The sequence below is a fragment of the Ostrea edulis genome, chromosome 6 (genome assembly GCF_947568905.1).
Source record: "Ostrea edulis chromosome 6, xbOstEdul1.1, whole genome shotgun sequence".
Classification (NCBI taxonomy): domain Eukaryota; kingdom Metazoa; phylum Mollusca; class Bivalvia; order Ostreida; family Ostreidae; genus Ostrea; species Ostrea edulis.
In genome coordinates this window covers 13865123-13881643 of record NC_079169.1, presented here as the reverse complement: position 1 = coordinate 13881643, position 16521 = coordinate 13865123, and the positions used below count along the sequence as shown (strand labels likewise).

At 36.3% G+C, this 16521-nt stretch overlaps 1 protein-coding gene across 42 annotated transcripts in view; it reads left to right on the top strand.

Annotated features, from left to right (window-relative positions):
* LOC125682930 (histone-lysine N-methyltransferase 2C-like) overlaps nt 1-16521 on the top strand; it is a 98271-nt gene that overhangs the window by 49897 nt on the left and 31853 nt on the right. For 27 of the 42 annotated variants that reach the window (XM_056141583.1, XM_056141595.1, XM_056141605.1 and 24 more), the window contains 5 exons: nt 544-618; nt 1614-1724; nt 1910-2628; nt 5459-5545; nt 14854-14989. In XM_056141583.1, the coding sequence (XP_055997558.1) occupies nt 544-618; nt 1614-1724; nt 1910-2628; nt 5459-5545; nt 14854-14989 (1128 nt within the window). The remainder of the gene's footprint in view (nt 1-543; nt 619-1613; nt 1725-1909; nt 2629-5458; nt 5546-14853; nt 14990-16521) is intronic. The other 15 variants (XM_056141621.1, XM_056141615.1, XM_056141620.1 and 12 more) reach the window with 1 other exon arrangement.

Here is a 16521-nt window from a genome sequence, read left to right as displayed (position 1 = left end):
AGAATGTCTAAACCAACAGAAAATGTCTAAACCAACAGAAAATGTCTAAACCATAGACAATGTAACAGAAAATGTCTAAACCAACAGAAAATGTCTAAACCATAGACAATGTAGCAGAAAATGTCCAAACCAACAGAAAATGTCTAAGCCAACAGAGAATGTCTAAACCATAGACAATGTAACAGAAAATGTCTAAACCATATACAATGTAACAGAAAATGTCTAAACTATAGACAATGTAGCAGAATGTCTAAACCACAGACAATGTAACAGAAAATGTCTAAACTATAGACAATGTAAACAGAAAATGTCTAAACCATAGACAATGTAACAGAATGTCTAAACCATAGACAATGTAACAGAATGTCTAAACCATAGACAATGTAAACTGAAAATGTCTAAACCATATACAATGTAACATAAAATGTCTAAACCATAGACAATGTAACAGAAAATATCTAAACTATAGACAATGTAACAGAAAAAGAAAATTTCTGCCATATTCTACACAGGAAGTTGGTGCTAAATTCAATTATATTTCAGATATGGGATCTCCAGTTGGTCTGAGTCCCACGAACCGAGTACCAAGTAATCCCTCAATAATGACCACGCCTGAAGGTATTTCTGTTGTGGAGTGATTTTCTTATTTTATTGATTTTAGATTAGGTTTCACATACATGTACATGTAGATTTATGAAGATTGAGAGCATTTTATACCTCATGCAAATGAAGTTTGGGAAGTGGGGGGTCGGGGGTACACTGTAGTAGTCCCATTAAAACCGTTCTAGTTTACTTTGTCACAAGTTTGGTTTCCTGGACATACACATTGAAAAATGAATTGAGTATAATTTGGGTCCCATAAAATATATTTCATTGTTTTTCACTCTTGATCTATCTCCTGTAGGGGATCCGGGTTAGAATTGGTCCTCAGTACCCCTTGCATGACGTAAGAGGCAACTAAATGGGACAGTCCTTCGAATAGATCGGGGTGAGGGGGGGGGGGGAACCAAGGCCTCGTGTCACAGCAGGTGCGACGCGATAAAGATCCCTCCCTGCTCTAGGGCCGTAAGTGCTGAGCATAGGCCTAATATTTGTAGCGTTTCATTTGCAATGGTGATGTCTCCATATGAGTGAAAAATTCTCGAGCAGGGCATGAGATAATTCAACCAACCAAGCACTCTTGATCTCTCAAAGTGTGAGTGTACACACACCATCAATCAGACATAGGATTATTTCTGCTTTTACCTTATATAGAGAAGAAGTACACAAACTTTTAGAAATCTAAGTATGTAAGATAAAGTTCTGTATTGTTGAAATCAAGTCAATATTACCTGAAAAATATGAATGTGTCAAAACAGTTCAAGGATGTTGTAAATATGCAATCTGTTTACTATAAAATCTGAACCATGATTTCCGGATTCAACCCAACTTTCAATCTCTCAAACTCTCGATCGTTTGAAGTTTTATCAAGGTCCTTTGAATTTTTGACTGAGAATCTTTTGTACAGTACATGTATCTCCTTAAAGCATGAGCACTTAGCATGAGCACATCTTTCTAACTGAGAATGATTTAAGGATATGTCTGAATTTGTAAAGTTTGTCTTTAATTGACAGGCCATTCCCCGGGTCAGATGCCAGGTAGTCTGCCCAATAGCCCTATGAGTCACCCAACCACCCCACAGGATCACAGAATGATAGGGCCGCATGGTGATCCCTTTAATCCTGGTAAGCTACACAAAAGTACACATGTGTCTACAAAGCAACTCTGGCTTATGACTAAAAGTTTGCAAAAAAAAAATTGAAAAATCTCCAAATTTTCAGAATTTGGATTTTGGATTGAGTAATTTACTATGATTCATTGATATTTTATGGAAAATTATTTTAACTCTGTAAAGTGAATCATCTTGCAGTAATGGCACCACATGGAATTCGTCATCCCCTAGGTGGGCCACCTAGACTTCCCATGGTCCGGACTGCATCAGGAGGAATGGATCCCTATACTCAAGATCCTTATGCTAAGCCTCCCTCAACTCCACTGTCAGGACCACAAACCCCTCAGAAGTCCCCTTCAAAACTTCAGTGGCCAGGACAGGCCCAGGAGTCAGATCCTTACGAAAACCCACCAGCCACTCCAATGGAGGGAATAAACCCCAGCCATGTCCCAGTTCCAGGTCAGCCATTTGATCCCTATGGACCACCACCTCACACCCAAAGGCCAGGAATGGTTCCCCCACAAGGGGTGCCAAGACCTCCATTTTCCCGGCAGGCCTCCTTGCCAGCCACCCAGACAACTCACACAGAGGATCCTTACGCCTTTCCTCCCCACACTCCCGGCCCACGACCCACAGGAGATGTCCAGGCTCCAGACATGGGGGGAAGACAGCCTGGGGACATGTATTCAGGGATGGGCGATCATCTCCGGCCTCCTTATCCATCCAGTTCTGTGCCAGGCTCTATGGGGCAGCCATTACAGAGTACAGCACCTGATATTTACAGAATGGCAGGGCAGCCAGGCATGAGACTTCCATTTAGACCACCAGGTCCGCCCACTTCACAACCTCTAACGAGACCTGATGTCTATGGACAACCCTTACATCCTGGTATGGAGCAGCCCAGGGAACAATCTGCTGTAAGTTTTAAATGCATGAAAAGTTCAGACTGTATAGAATTAGCTGCATGAAGGTTCTACATTTTATTTCTATTTACTAGGTAAAATTTCCTGTATGTTATACACTGTATCCTGTTTTTATCGGATATCGTTAAAATGAAGAGTACAATGAGCTTCAGATTTGCACGACACAGGTTGCAGTTAAGTTGTTAAACACATTATTTTATGCCCCCAAAGTTGAATATGTAAGCTAAGATGTATAATTTTTGCCCTGTGTCTGTGACAAAAAATTGAACACTGGTTATACCTCTTCAACATTTGTTTAATGTGTGTAATCCTTTCCAACTGCCACAAATGAAATTCTTGGGACAATGACCTATTGACCCAGTTATGAAAAAAAAAAATTAACAATGCTTTTGATTTTCAAATGGAATACCCAAGTTTTTGTCAACCCTATAAAATCTACCTGTTCAGTCTGTTATCCCCATCAATCAAGCTTGTTTTAGACATAAATGGAAATGATTTTGAAATGGTGTGTATTTTATAGTCAATTTCCTTGTTATGCAGACATCATGCTGTGGAATATGATAATGATTGCTTTGTGACAGATCACAAATTTATATTCATCATCAAGTTTTTCTTGATTCAGAATTAATCAAAATTTCCCATGCAGAGCTAGGAGGCTGACGTTCAAAATCATTTTTTCATTTGACATGTCCTGCATGTGTTTTTGTAATGAAATTTTGTATACAGCATTTTCTACACATAGTCTTATGAAATTTAGTGGGTGTAATCCTTGTGAGAAAGCCTCTCTTTTTTCCAAAGGCATCCAAATTTGAAAAACTTTACACATTGGCCTTCTACCCACTTAACAAAAACTTAAAATTGTTTATCACTTCTTACACTGTAATCGAGAGGACTTTGATATATAAGAATTAATTTGATGTCTAATAAAGATTAAAGTTTTATCTGCCACAATTGAGCTTGACTGTATTATGAGCATAGGGTTTCATAAACACACCTTGTTTGATGAAAATATTGGTGGGATTTAAGACAAAATTAATAATACTGGCTTCAAATCATTTTTAAGAAGTGTTTTGAGGTGGGTTTTCTTTGTAGTTGGTTTTCTAGTTATGATTTAATATGACCTTTTTTTTTTGAGAGGTACTGGAAGGCTTTTCTATTGCACACTAACATCTGATTTTAACAATTAAAACAAAGGATCAACTCTAAGCACAGAAGCTCAGTAACCCCCAGCTTTATTGTAGCTTTACATTTTTTTTATTGTAAACCTCATACTTTATTCTTTGTGCTAACAAGTTTGAGAAAAAGAACTACACTTGTTGAGGAGCTAATTTGGCCTCAAAAATACAGAAATTCATGTGAAATTTTTTAATTATATTTATAAATGGAAGGTGTTTGAAATGAAGTAATTCATTGTCTGCTATTATGGGTTTTTTTGGGGGGGGGGGGGGGGGGGGGGGGGGGAGTGCTTAGGTCTTAATATATGATTTTGAAAAATACTGTAATAATTACAATACAAATCTTGTTCTCAAAGATTTTAATCTCATAAAGGCAATTATATGTGCTTTTATTCATCAAAATTCAAAAAAAAAAAATTCAGAAAAGTTACTCAATTTTAACATATCTTATGATCAGGTGTCTGCATTTTCTATAGATATACATTTCAGACAGTTGTACATTGATATATTAAGTAAAATATAGTAGACTTTGAGGCTAAATTGTACCCAGTATGTGTACTTCTTTTTGATTAAGAAAAAAAAGTTTCAAATGAGATGATGAGGTTTGCAATGAAATTCTTACCATTTTTTGTATTGTGACTCTCAGAGATGTTAGTTGCTGCAATTTGCATCTAAAATTCATGGTATTGTTTTTACCATTTTGTGGAAAGCATCTGTCATTCTTTTCGGTAGTAAATTGAAAAGCTATGAAGTTAACTGTGTACATTGATTGTGAAAAAAAATCAAAGCATGATAGCTGAAATTGACTTCTTGTAATGTTGCATGATATGGACGTGGTTGTCCTGTGGACTTGTTCTTTTCATTGTTTTAATGTGGAGAATTTCCCGATATGCCCGTGTTCTGTGAATGGAAATGACCCAATTATAGTGTGTATATCTAGTAGTACTGCATATCAGCTCTGCATGCCAATATTATTGATGAAGAAGGAACTTCATACACATTGTTTGTGGAATGATTAATTGAACATTAAAAATGTAAATTTTATTCGCGAATTGCAGCAATAATATCTCTTCACACAAGTGGTCTTTCATACAAGTCGAATTCTTGTGATGTTGGGTAATTTTGAAAATTTCCATTGCAAGTAATGAAAAACTCTGGAGATTACTTGTGGTGTTTGAAATTGTACAAAAAGTCACAATATTTCTGAAATTGTATGTGAGTTACATAAGACTTCAATTTTATCTCGAGTGTAACTGTGAGAAGAAGAACTGTTATGAAATTGCTGTATTTCACAAAGACTGGTTAGCGAACTACTGAAAATAGCAAACTACTGAAAACCACTTGTGTGAACATAGATAGTTCAAGCCTGATTAAGTCTTTAACATTTTCTATGTTTAAAGAGAGAGAAAAAAATGATCTTGTCTCACGCCCCAAAAAATTGTAGCTTACAAAATTAACAGAGAGGGGAAAATGTTTATAAAAGAAGAACCGTGTTGGACAAGATCGTTTTGATGACAAAGTTCACAATATTGATGTTGTAGAATTCACAGCATTATTTTAGTTTGTTTACTCACTGGCTTATACTTGATCTCTTTTGAGTTGATGGTAGTTGTTAATTGCTGACCTCTGACCTTTTTTTGTTGCCATAGTTACAGCAGATGTACGCTGCTGCCAGTAGACGTCATGCACTTTTCCCTTTCTCTGGAATGTTTTCCTCTATTAAACATCCTTATTTGGTAAGTCTTAAACAATGGGAGTGTCTTCTGTTCATGATCGGGTGAAGACTTGCATGTGGCAGCTCTAATCCCAACATAGCACATTTTATTTATATATTTTGAAAGTTTTTAAAAATTGATTTTGTGATTTTTTTTTTTTTTTATGGCATGCTCATCATCAATGTTTTGATAGTAAATGGAATGCAGACATGACTAAAACTATTTAATTATTTGTCTCCATCATGGCATGCAGGGGTAGGCTTTACTTAGTAAATAGATCATCTCGTTTGTGATTTAAACCTCCAAAACTATAACCACAATATACATTTTGATCCTTGGTGCTACTTTTTGGAAACATTGATTGCAGACTTACCAGAACCCATCTTCATTTGTCTTTGTACATCTTGCATGAGTACTGAAGACACATGAAGGTACCAGCATCCATAGCAGCTTCAGGTGTGAAAAGGTCACAGATTTAGTTTGCACATGCTTCCTGTTAACATAAATAGCAGCTGTATTCTCACACTAGAAATATATCTAACCTGCATCATACTTAACCAACATGCGTATCGGTAGTAACCTTAGATACCTATGTCCTCGTGAAGATATTAACAGATTTCAGGAGTAACTCTGAATTCTGATGTCATTTATCAAATGTTTTTAAAAAGAGAAGAAACCGTTTTATGACTGATTTACAACTGCACTTCTGTGTGGTTTTACCTCTGTGGTTAATTTGTTTATCCACTGTCAGTTATTAAAAATCCCCCAGTGACAACGGAATGTATGGATATTTTGTGTTCCAAGAGATGTTTTTGAAATGTATGAAAGAAAAATATTTTCAAATTTTTGTCTGCATCATTAACTGGACATTCACACCATTTTCATGATTCAATCCCAATATTTGCCTTTGGCCTCTTGTAATATTTGCCGCTGGCCTCTTGTAATATTTGCCGCTGGCCTCTTGTAGGCTGGTTTGATGTTTTTGACACTGAATTTAAGAGCAGTTTACTGGTCTTTTCTGACAAAATGACGTTTTTTGAAGTGATCAGTCTAATTGAAATTAGATACTTTGATCCGCTCCTGTAGCTCACTACACAAGGCTCTAAGAATATCCAGGTTACATCAAAGTGACCCTTTTTTTTTCAGCCAATAAAATTGCTTCTAAAAAGTAATAAATGATCGTTAGGAAATTTCAAGCTTCTTCTTTTTTAGCTCGCCTGATCTGAAAGTTCGAGTGAGCTTTTCTGATCAAAACTTTCCGTTGTCTGTCGTCGGCATTGTTGTCGTCGTAAACTTTTCACATTTTGATCTTCAGAACCAATTGGCCAGTTTCAGCCAAACTTGACACAAATCATCCTTGGGCGACGGGGATTCAATTTATTTTTTTTTCAAATGAAGGACCATGCCCTCTTTAAAGGGGAGATAATTACAAAAATGCTAAATTTGGTGGGGGTGATTTAAAAATCTTCTAAGGAACCACTGGGATAGAAAAGTTCAAATTTACATGGAAGCTTCCTCACATAGTGCAGATTCAAATTTATTAAAATCATAACCCCAAGGGTGGAATGGGACCATAAAAGGGGATCAAAGTTTTACATGCGAATATGTAGGGAAAATCTATAAATATGGACCAATGTGACTCAGGTGAGCGATGTAGCCCATTAGCTTCTTGTATTGTAAATAACACCCAAAAGTGTTGCAAAATTTATGAAGATATTATGCTTATAGAAAGCTAATGCCCCAAATTTTTTCTATGTGAACAAGGATCAGGTGGCTGTTCCACTAACCAATAGTAGACTGTAAACATAAACTTGAACATAGCATGTACGACCGTGTCACTAAAAGTTGCGACTTGCGATTTACAACCAATATTAATGAGAACTCTATGAGTGGTCTAGGAATGTTGTGCGTGCTCCAAGCTGCTCCTAGCATGCACGTAAACAAGCAAAATGGTTGCCATGCTGGCCCTGCATGGTGGGAGTTAGTGGTGTTGTTTATCTGATTGAGTTAATTGGAAGTGCATTGCAATATGAAGGAAGAAAACAATGACTCGATGAGGTGTGCTTTCACACGTCAAGAATATTGAATATTTAAAATTAATTAATTGAACACTCTGGTGGTAGCCTACATCTAACCATATCGGGTGCCCACTCTTGGCCTATTGACCTTTTAGCTTAATAGAGAACACATACTGAGTTTACTATATTTTAATTATTAGAATAAACAGACAGATTTCATAAACATGATAGAATTAGAACTGAAATGGACATGGTACAACACACGGTGAATTGGCAGCTACGGCCGCATGTTACATGTAAAAGAATAAAAAAATTGCAGACAGCAGGTCTAGAGGGATATCCGGAGTACCAACCATAGGTATTGGGGCAAACCTGTGGCCTCGTGTGAGCACTAGAGCCGACGTCCCAGACTGCGACATCTAGGGTCCGAAAACGGATCTGCCCGATCTGCTTTACCCTGTTCCACCAAATTGCACACACACACACACACACACACACACACACACCCCCGGTGAGTCATACCAGTACCTCCCCCTGGTATTCCGGAACTGGGGTCTCCCCTCCCAGTTAAGGAGGTGGAGAGGACACCAAGACTGCAGTCCTGTGTGCCCCAATTAACTTGCATCAAAACTTTTTCACGTGAGCCACTATACACATCTTACTACTTCATATGAGCCAGTACTTGCTCATATGAGCCACATTAGTCCCTCTGCCTTTGTATGACAGATGGGCAGGGAACAATAGGCCAGATTGGACGGACACTTTCCTTTATTATATCCCCCCCCCCCCTCCCAGACCTGCCCTGATTAAGTAACAATGCGACATGAATAAGGAAGGAAAAAGTGATGGATGTTGCACAAAAATTGGGCCAAACAGTTGTACAGGGTCAGTCAAGCTCACGGTTGCACTGTTGTCTGGTTTGAGTCCCGTTGAAAAGGAGTTGTGGCATCCGCTCCCACTGCACGAGAGTCTCCTCTCTGACCTCGATTCTGAAAAATGTAAACTGGCAGCAGATTACTTAGTAAGGCTGGCAATGGCTTGTCATTGCCCTATTTTTTTTAATTTATTCTTTATTTTGAAAATTGGAAAGGTTGGATGGGGAAAAACATGACCGGTCTGTTCTTAGGCGGAAACATAAGAGGTAGGTATTGGGCTGTTTGGTTATGTGTTATATGAATAAGTCATACCACAGATGTGACACAGTAAAGCCACCAAGGCGATAACACAAAGTAATATACGCAAAGAACTTCGGTCAATTAAGCTGGATTATTTGACATTGAATTCAAATAATCTTCATTAGAGTTATTCTTCTTTTGTACGCACAACTACATGTGCAGGCAAATTAATGCGTTAAGAAATGTCAATCAACCAAAATAAAGGTAAAGGCAATAAATTATGATTTTTATGCCACCGTAAATGGAGATTCAGGAGCATATTATAGTTTTTGGTGTGTCTTGTCCGCGAAAATTTAACCTTAGTCATAACTTATAAATGGATGATGATAGGACTTTCATATTTCACATGTGTATTATGACAAGACCTTTCCATTGACCTTGCTATAGGTACCAAAGTTCTTGACCTTGAAGTCTGACCCACTATTGAAAAACTCTCACCTTGGCCATAACTTTTGAACATTTGGTGATGGGCCTTTCATATTTCACACGTGTATTTTTTCTTTGGGCACCAGAATTACTTTGCTGCTGTACAAGGGCATCAGTGTATCACAAACACATTTTGTTTAAAATGGTCCCATGGGGATCCGGTTTAGAATATGTCCTCGGTACCCCTTGCTTGTCATAAGAGGTGACTAAATGGGGAGTTCCTGTGTCACAGCAGGTGTGGCATTATAAAGATCCTTCCCTGCTCAAAGGCCGTAAGTACCGAGCATAGGCCGAAATTTTGCGGCCCTTCACTGGCAATGGTGATGTCTCCCTATGAGTGAAAATTTTTCAAGTGGGACGTTAAACACTATACAATCAATCTTGTTTTAAATGCCTTTTGGGTTTTTATTTGGCATTACATGTATATATTAAAAGGAATGCAAATAAAAATATTCTGAATATATATAACAAAAATAAACATAGTATATCACGGCAGGAAAAATCAATTTTCAAAGGGGATGGAACTGCAGAATTGTAAATTGACTTTGCAATGTCTAAAAATTGTTGAAAAGCAACCAAGAAGAATAAACAACTGAAACAAACCTAATTCCATTATATCCTTAAAAAAGAAGGAAGACCATCCAATACATAGAACGTACATGTAATAATGAAAAAAGTACATTGTCAAAGGGAGAGAGGGTGTGTCTGTTGCTATGTGTCTGCGTGACAGTGTACATGTATATATATTACATAAAACACTTCAGAATTTATGTGTCTGCGTGACAGTGTACATGTATATATATATTACATAAAACACTTCAGAATTTATGTGTCTGCGTGACAGTGTACATGTATATATATATTACATAAAACACTTCAGAATTTATGTGTCTGCCTGATGGTGTACATGTATATATATTACATAAAACACTTCAGAATTTGTGTCTGCGTGACAGTGTACATGTATATATATAACATAAAACACTTTAGAATTTATGTGTCTGCGTGACAGTGTACATGTATATATATAACATAAAACACTTCAGAATTTATGTGTCTGCGTAACAGTGTACATGTGTATATATATAACATAAAACAGTTCAGAATTTTCAAGATAATGACTCTTATACACATGTTCAGACATCAAAACCTTTTCTTTGGTAAGAGTTAATTTATGTATGAAACTGATCACATTTACAATTGATACACCTTAAATCACTGTACATGCAAGTGATTAAATAGCATCACACAGTCAAATGATGAATAATCCAAAGTTACTACTGTACTGGGAAAATAAATTAATCTTTTGTAATGGAGTGGGGGTCAAAATCTTAATTTTGCATGTGAAATGTTTCTGTAGAGCTTTACGAAGGTTTTTAGAAATTGAATACACGAACTATATGTTGCACAAGAAAGGGAGGGTTATCGAACCCTTCAGACTCCTGACTTCTTGTTATGTGTAATATCAATGATTTTTATAAATGATCCACATTATACATGACCATGTATGAAGTAAAGCTGAAAGTATATGTTTACATGCCTAGATGTAGAAGAGATAATTATAACAATTTCAGCTTGTTATTGCTGTGTTGTTTTTGTCCTTTGAATATAATTGACTTAATGATGGAAACTTGGATATATATTGATCTTTTGAGCAGGATGCACGCTTAAAATGGCATTTAAAATTCTATAAGATAGATTTTTACAATATGTAATTCTAAGTTTCATAAGAATCAGTAACATTATCCTATTGATCTTTTAACATTCTAGGAAACTCCTGTGTGTTACACTAGAGGTCAAACTCAAAATTGAAATTTTTTCTGTGACAACTCATAGATTACTGCAATCGATAAGGATTTATTTAAAATGATGAGGAAATGTGTAACTGGATTTTTTCGAACATTGAACTTTAAATCTATCTCAACAGGGAGAAGAGTTTTTAAAAAAAAAAGTCTGATGTAAATCGCAACCTAAAGTGTTACGACTGTGGCAGGTGTCATGACACGCTTGTATACGTGTTTGTCAGTGAACATAAATGTAATTATAGTTTTACGATCGGTTAGTGACCACCGGGAATACAGTAGAACACACTTATAGCAAAGTGCTGGAGACCAACAATGTTAAGTTATAAGCGTGGTTTGTTACCTCTAATGAGTTCATCGTATATTTTAGGAATCAGTTTGCTGTAAGCGTGAATTCGTTATTAGCATGTTCGCTGTAACCGTGTTTTAATGTAGATTGCGTTATGACATTAGGATAATTAATGCTTACACAAAACACGTACCCTACACATGTACATATGAATCACTAAGGGACCTTCTTTAACAGCACTGCCAGTTAAATAAAGAACTTTGTTTTCATGCACTAATGCTTATCAGAATGGCAAATGTGTCTTATTTAATTAAAATTAAAGAACAAGGTACGATTGTGTACATAAAAAGGCCCCAAAAAATTCTCCGATTTAAATGTGTCTTGAATCAAGCTTGATCTGTGTTTTGAATAAGTTAAACACATGCCAAGTATACTATCTCAACTTAAATCAAAGTTATTTCTTATTTTACAGCATTATTACATCACGAATAAGAGTTCTTCCCGCCTTTTTTCAAAAAGAGCTTGATAACTGTTAAATTTCATCCAGATTAATGCTTACGTAAAGGTGTGCCCATCCATCGAGCAAAATGAAATTAATATATATTGTGTATTAAGAGAAGATGAAAAATGTGCTTGAATATGAATTTGCTCGACACATGGGCTGTATGTTTTCTGAAAGGAAAACCCCCTGAATTTATGAAAATTTTCATCGAATTTTGCATTTTTTGGCAATTTTATGCCAACTTCACGCTCCTGTCATACAATACAAAGCAATTTTGGATCAAATTAAATGTAGTTTGGATTTGCTTATACAGTCTACTCCGGATATAATGAAATCCAGGGGACCGACCTGAATTGTTCATTATATCCAAAGTTCAATATAACCAATGCTGAACTACACAAATATTGCTACTGGGGGATTTATTTTAACTTCAATATAACAGATATTTCATTATAACCGACTTCAATATAAGTGGAGTGGACTGTATATTCCTTATTTGAATGCCAGATTTTTGGACTCCTACTGAAATCATCTATTTTCTGGGCCAGATGAATATAGAAAACATCTCTACTTCTTTAACAATTATCCATAAATTTTAAGCCAGCACTATCCTCTAGCTAAACAAGGTAAAATAGTTTACTTTTGCTGGATTCCAAGTCATATTGGTATCTATGGCAACATTAAAGTGGACAAAGCAGCAGGAAATTCACTTTGTGATATTGTACACTGTAAAATCCCCTGAATTGATTTAAAACTATAATTATGTAAATGCTTTTCGACAAATCTATGGGGATTACTGTGACATAAGTAAACTTGTATTTTATTCAAAACAAAGTAAACAAATCATGCAACTTCATACTGAAACACCAGGACGAAGTGATTATTCTAAGAATATGTATCAGTCATTCCAAATTGACCCATTCTTACCTACTAAACAGAGAACTTTAGCCTGAATACATATCTTGTGACTGTCCATTAACTATATATCACATTCTTTTAGAATATACTGATTTTTTGTCCATACAAAACAGACTTTTAGATAATAATGTGCAATCAATGCAATAACTTTTACAAATATCGACAAACATTATTAGTCACCTACGGTTCGTTATTTGTCCCTCTGTCTGTCAGTCAGTCTTTTTCCATTATCCTTGCAAGGATTCGTTGAACTTACAGTATTGTTTCAGAGCGACAAACTACAAATCGAGTTTGATCGACAGATGTGAAAGAAATTGATTTTTATATTTTACGATTTTATATTCATTGGGATCTTGTTCTGATGGAAAGGCTGTAAAACTAGGACTTCTGAATAGAGGCAGTCGATGATTGTGTAAATAATCTCTTCTTTAATTCATCATTTCAAGCTCATTAATCGCAAAAGGAACATATCAGTGAAAATATATATCAGATCTGTTAATTATTTTCTGTAGTTGGTGAGCAAAGCCAGGCGGCATTACTCAATTTTACTGCATTGATAAGGGGACATGTATTGCTTATGCAATACTCTCACAATGCTTGTTATACAATTTTTACAAGAACGTGATTTTTACAGAAAATCTCAACACCATTTTAGCTCACCTTTTCTGATCAAAATTTGTTGGCGGCGGCGTCATAAACTTTTCACATTTTCGACTTCTCAAGAACCGCTGGGCCAATTTCAACCAAATTTGCCACAAAGCATCCTTGGGTGAAGGGCTTTCAAGTTTGTTCTAATGAAGGGCCATGTCCCTTTCAAAGGGGAGATCATCACAAAAATGCAAAAATAGGGTGGGATCATTTAAGAACCACTGGGCCAGAAAAGCTGAAATTTACATGAAAGCTTCCTGACATAGTGCAAATTCAAGTTTGTTGAAATCATGGCCCCCAGGGGTTGGATGGGGCCACAATAGGGGATCAAAGTTTTACATACTAATATATAAGATAAATCTTTAAAAATCTTCTCAAGAACCACTGAGCCAGAAAAACTGAGATTTACATGAAAGCTTCCTGACATAATGCAGATTCAAGTTTGTTCAAATCATGGCCCCTGGGGGTATGATGGGGCCACGATAGGGGATCAAAGTTTTACATACAAGTATATAAGGAAAATCTTTAAAAAATCTTCTTCTCAAGAACCACTGAGTCAGAAAAGCTGAGATTTTTATGAAAGCTTTCTGACATATTTCAGTTTGTTAAAATCATGGCCCCCAGGGGTAGGATGGGGTCACAATGGAAGGGGGGTTGTGATCCTTGACACAGGACACCCTTTTACATCCCATCTGATGGACTTTAAAGTTAGCAAAATGTAAACAGGTAAAAAATATAACATTTTATGCATATAAGTCAAGGTCATTTGTTACTGAAAAATAAACTGAGCAATGTTATCAGAATTTATCTCAAATACCATTCATTTAATTACAGCTAGATCCAGACAGTTACATAGATTGTTAGAAACTCTTTAGGAAGAACTCTTTGTTAGGAAGAACTCTTTGTTAGGAAGGTATCTTTGTTAGGAAAATATCTTTGTTATGTTTGGAAGAACACTTTGTCAGGAAGAACTCTTTGTTAGGAAGAACTCTTTGTCAGGAATAACAGTTTGGAGGCTATCACATTCAAGGTCAGGTCATAAGTAGAATTAAGTCATTTGCTACAAATAAACCGAAAATAGAAGGTTTCTGCATGATAATTTGATCATCTTTTTGTCCAATATTAGATCTATATAATTTTATGTAATTTCGAATTGATTTCTGCTCACTGCACTTTAACTGGTAGCTGACAACAGGTAGAATTTTATGCTTCCATTAGTATTGTAAATTTACAACACATCTAGGTCTCATGCAAGAAACATAGGGTAGTATGCAGACTTTTACGGGCCAGACTTTTCCTCGGCTTTTCTCCTGGCATGAAATTGATTTGAAGTGTTTAAAAAGTGAAATTTTTGTTTTGTATGTAGAATGTTTCCAATTTTCTCTTCATCAATATAAACACAACTTTTGTAGTTTCATTATTATTTTACTTGTCCAGAGAGAATTTCTGTGGATAAAACTAACACCCACACCATGAATTGTTTCCCCATGTTAATCATGAAATGATGACCTAGCGTTAGGTAAATTTAATCTTTTGCATTTTGACAATCAGGGCTTGCAGGACAAGACTTCTGCAGCAGACACTAGCCAGCAAGTCCGGACTCTCCTCCACAAGCAAGCTGAGTCCAGAATGAGGCAGGTCAAGGCTGCAGAGCCACCCCAAGCCCCATGGGAGGGACACCCACCAGGTAAGGGATTCCCACACACAGTGGAATCTCCCGCACACAGCATTAGTTTTAAACACTTGACCTATATCTAATGTGTGCTCAATTTTTCTAATTTTTTGTTGTTTGTATTTTCAAATTCCAGTAGGTTTGAAGGCATTAGATAAAAGAAAGTGATGGATTGAAACTGTAGGTCATACCAATATTACATCAACATAGAGACTACAGAATAGGTCATACCAATATTACATCAACATAGAGACTACAGAATAGGTCATACCAATATTACATCAACATAGAGACTACAGAATAGGTCATACCAATATTACATCAACATAGAGACTACAGAATAGGTCATACCAATATTACATCAACATAGAGACTATAGGTCATATCAACACTACATCAACATAGAGACTAGGTCATACCAATATTACAACATAGAGACTATAGAGTAAGGTATGCTAAATCTGGAATATAAAGGAGAGGATGATGTTTTCATTGGTAAAATGAATAGGTCATGTGAGAGGCGCCATATTAATAGGTCATGTGATAGGAACCATATTGAATTCCCAATAACTGAAAACATGACCAGATACACAACTTTTATGTAGTTAGACGTGCAAGTCAATTCTCAACAAGTACACTGTAAATTCTCAACAAGTACGCTGTAAATTCTCAAGTACGCTGTAAATTCTCAACAAGTACACTGTAAATTCTCAATAAGCACGCTGTAAATTCCTGTAAATTCTCAATAAGTACGCTGTAAATTCTCAAGTACGCTGTAAATTCTCAACCCTTTTTTTTTCAAAAGTAGTTTTGAAAACAAAACCCTATGCAAGGTGAAATTGTGTTTTGTGTATGGCAGACGTAGGCCCCATTCTGTCTGGGTTGGCATAGTGACACTTTGGATGGTATAGTGACACTTTGGGTGATATAGTGACACTTTGGATGGTATAGTTGGATGGTATAGTGACACTTTGGATGGTATAGTTGGTTGGCATAGTGACACTTTGGATGGTATAGTTGGATGGTATAGTGACACTTTATATGGTATAGTGACACTTTGGATGGTATAGTGACACTTTGGATGGTATAGTGACACTTTGGATGGTATAGTTGGATGGTATAGTGACACTTTGGATGGTATAGTGACACTTTGGATGGTATAGTTGGATGGTATAGTGACACTTTGGATGGTCTAGTTGGATGGTATAGTGACACTTTGGATGGTAAAGTGACACTTTGGATGGTATAGTGACACTTTGGATGGTATAGTGACACTTTGGATGGTCTAGTTGGATGGTATAGTGACACTTTGGATGGTAAAGTGACACTTTGGATGGTATAGTGACACTTTGGATGGTATAGTGACACTTTGGATGATATAGTTGGATGGTATAGTGACACTTTGGATGATATAGTGACACTTTGGATGGTATAGTTGGATGATATAGTGACACTTTGGATGGTATAGTGACACTTTGGATGGTATAGTGACACTGTGGATGGTATAGTTGGATGGTATAGTGACATTTTGGATGGTATAGTTGGAT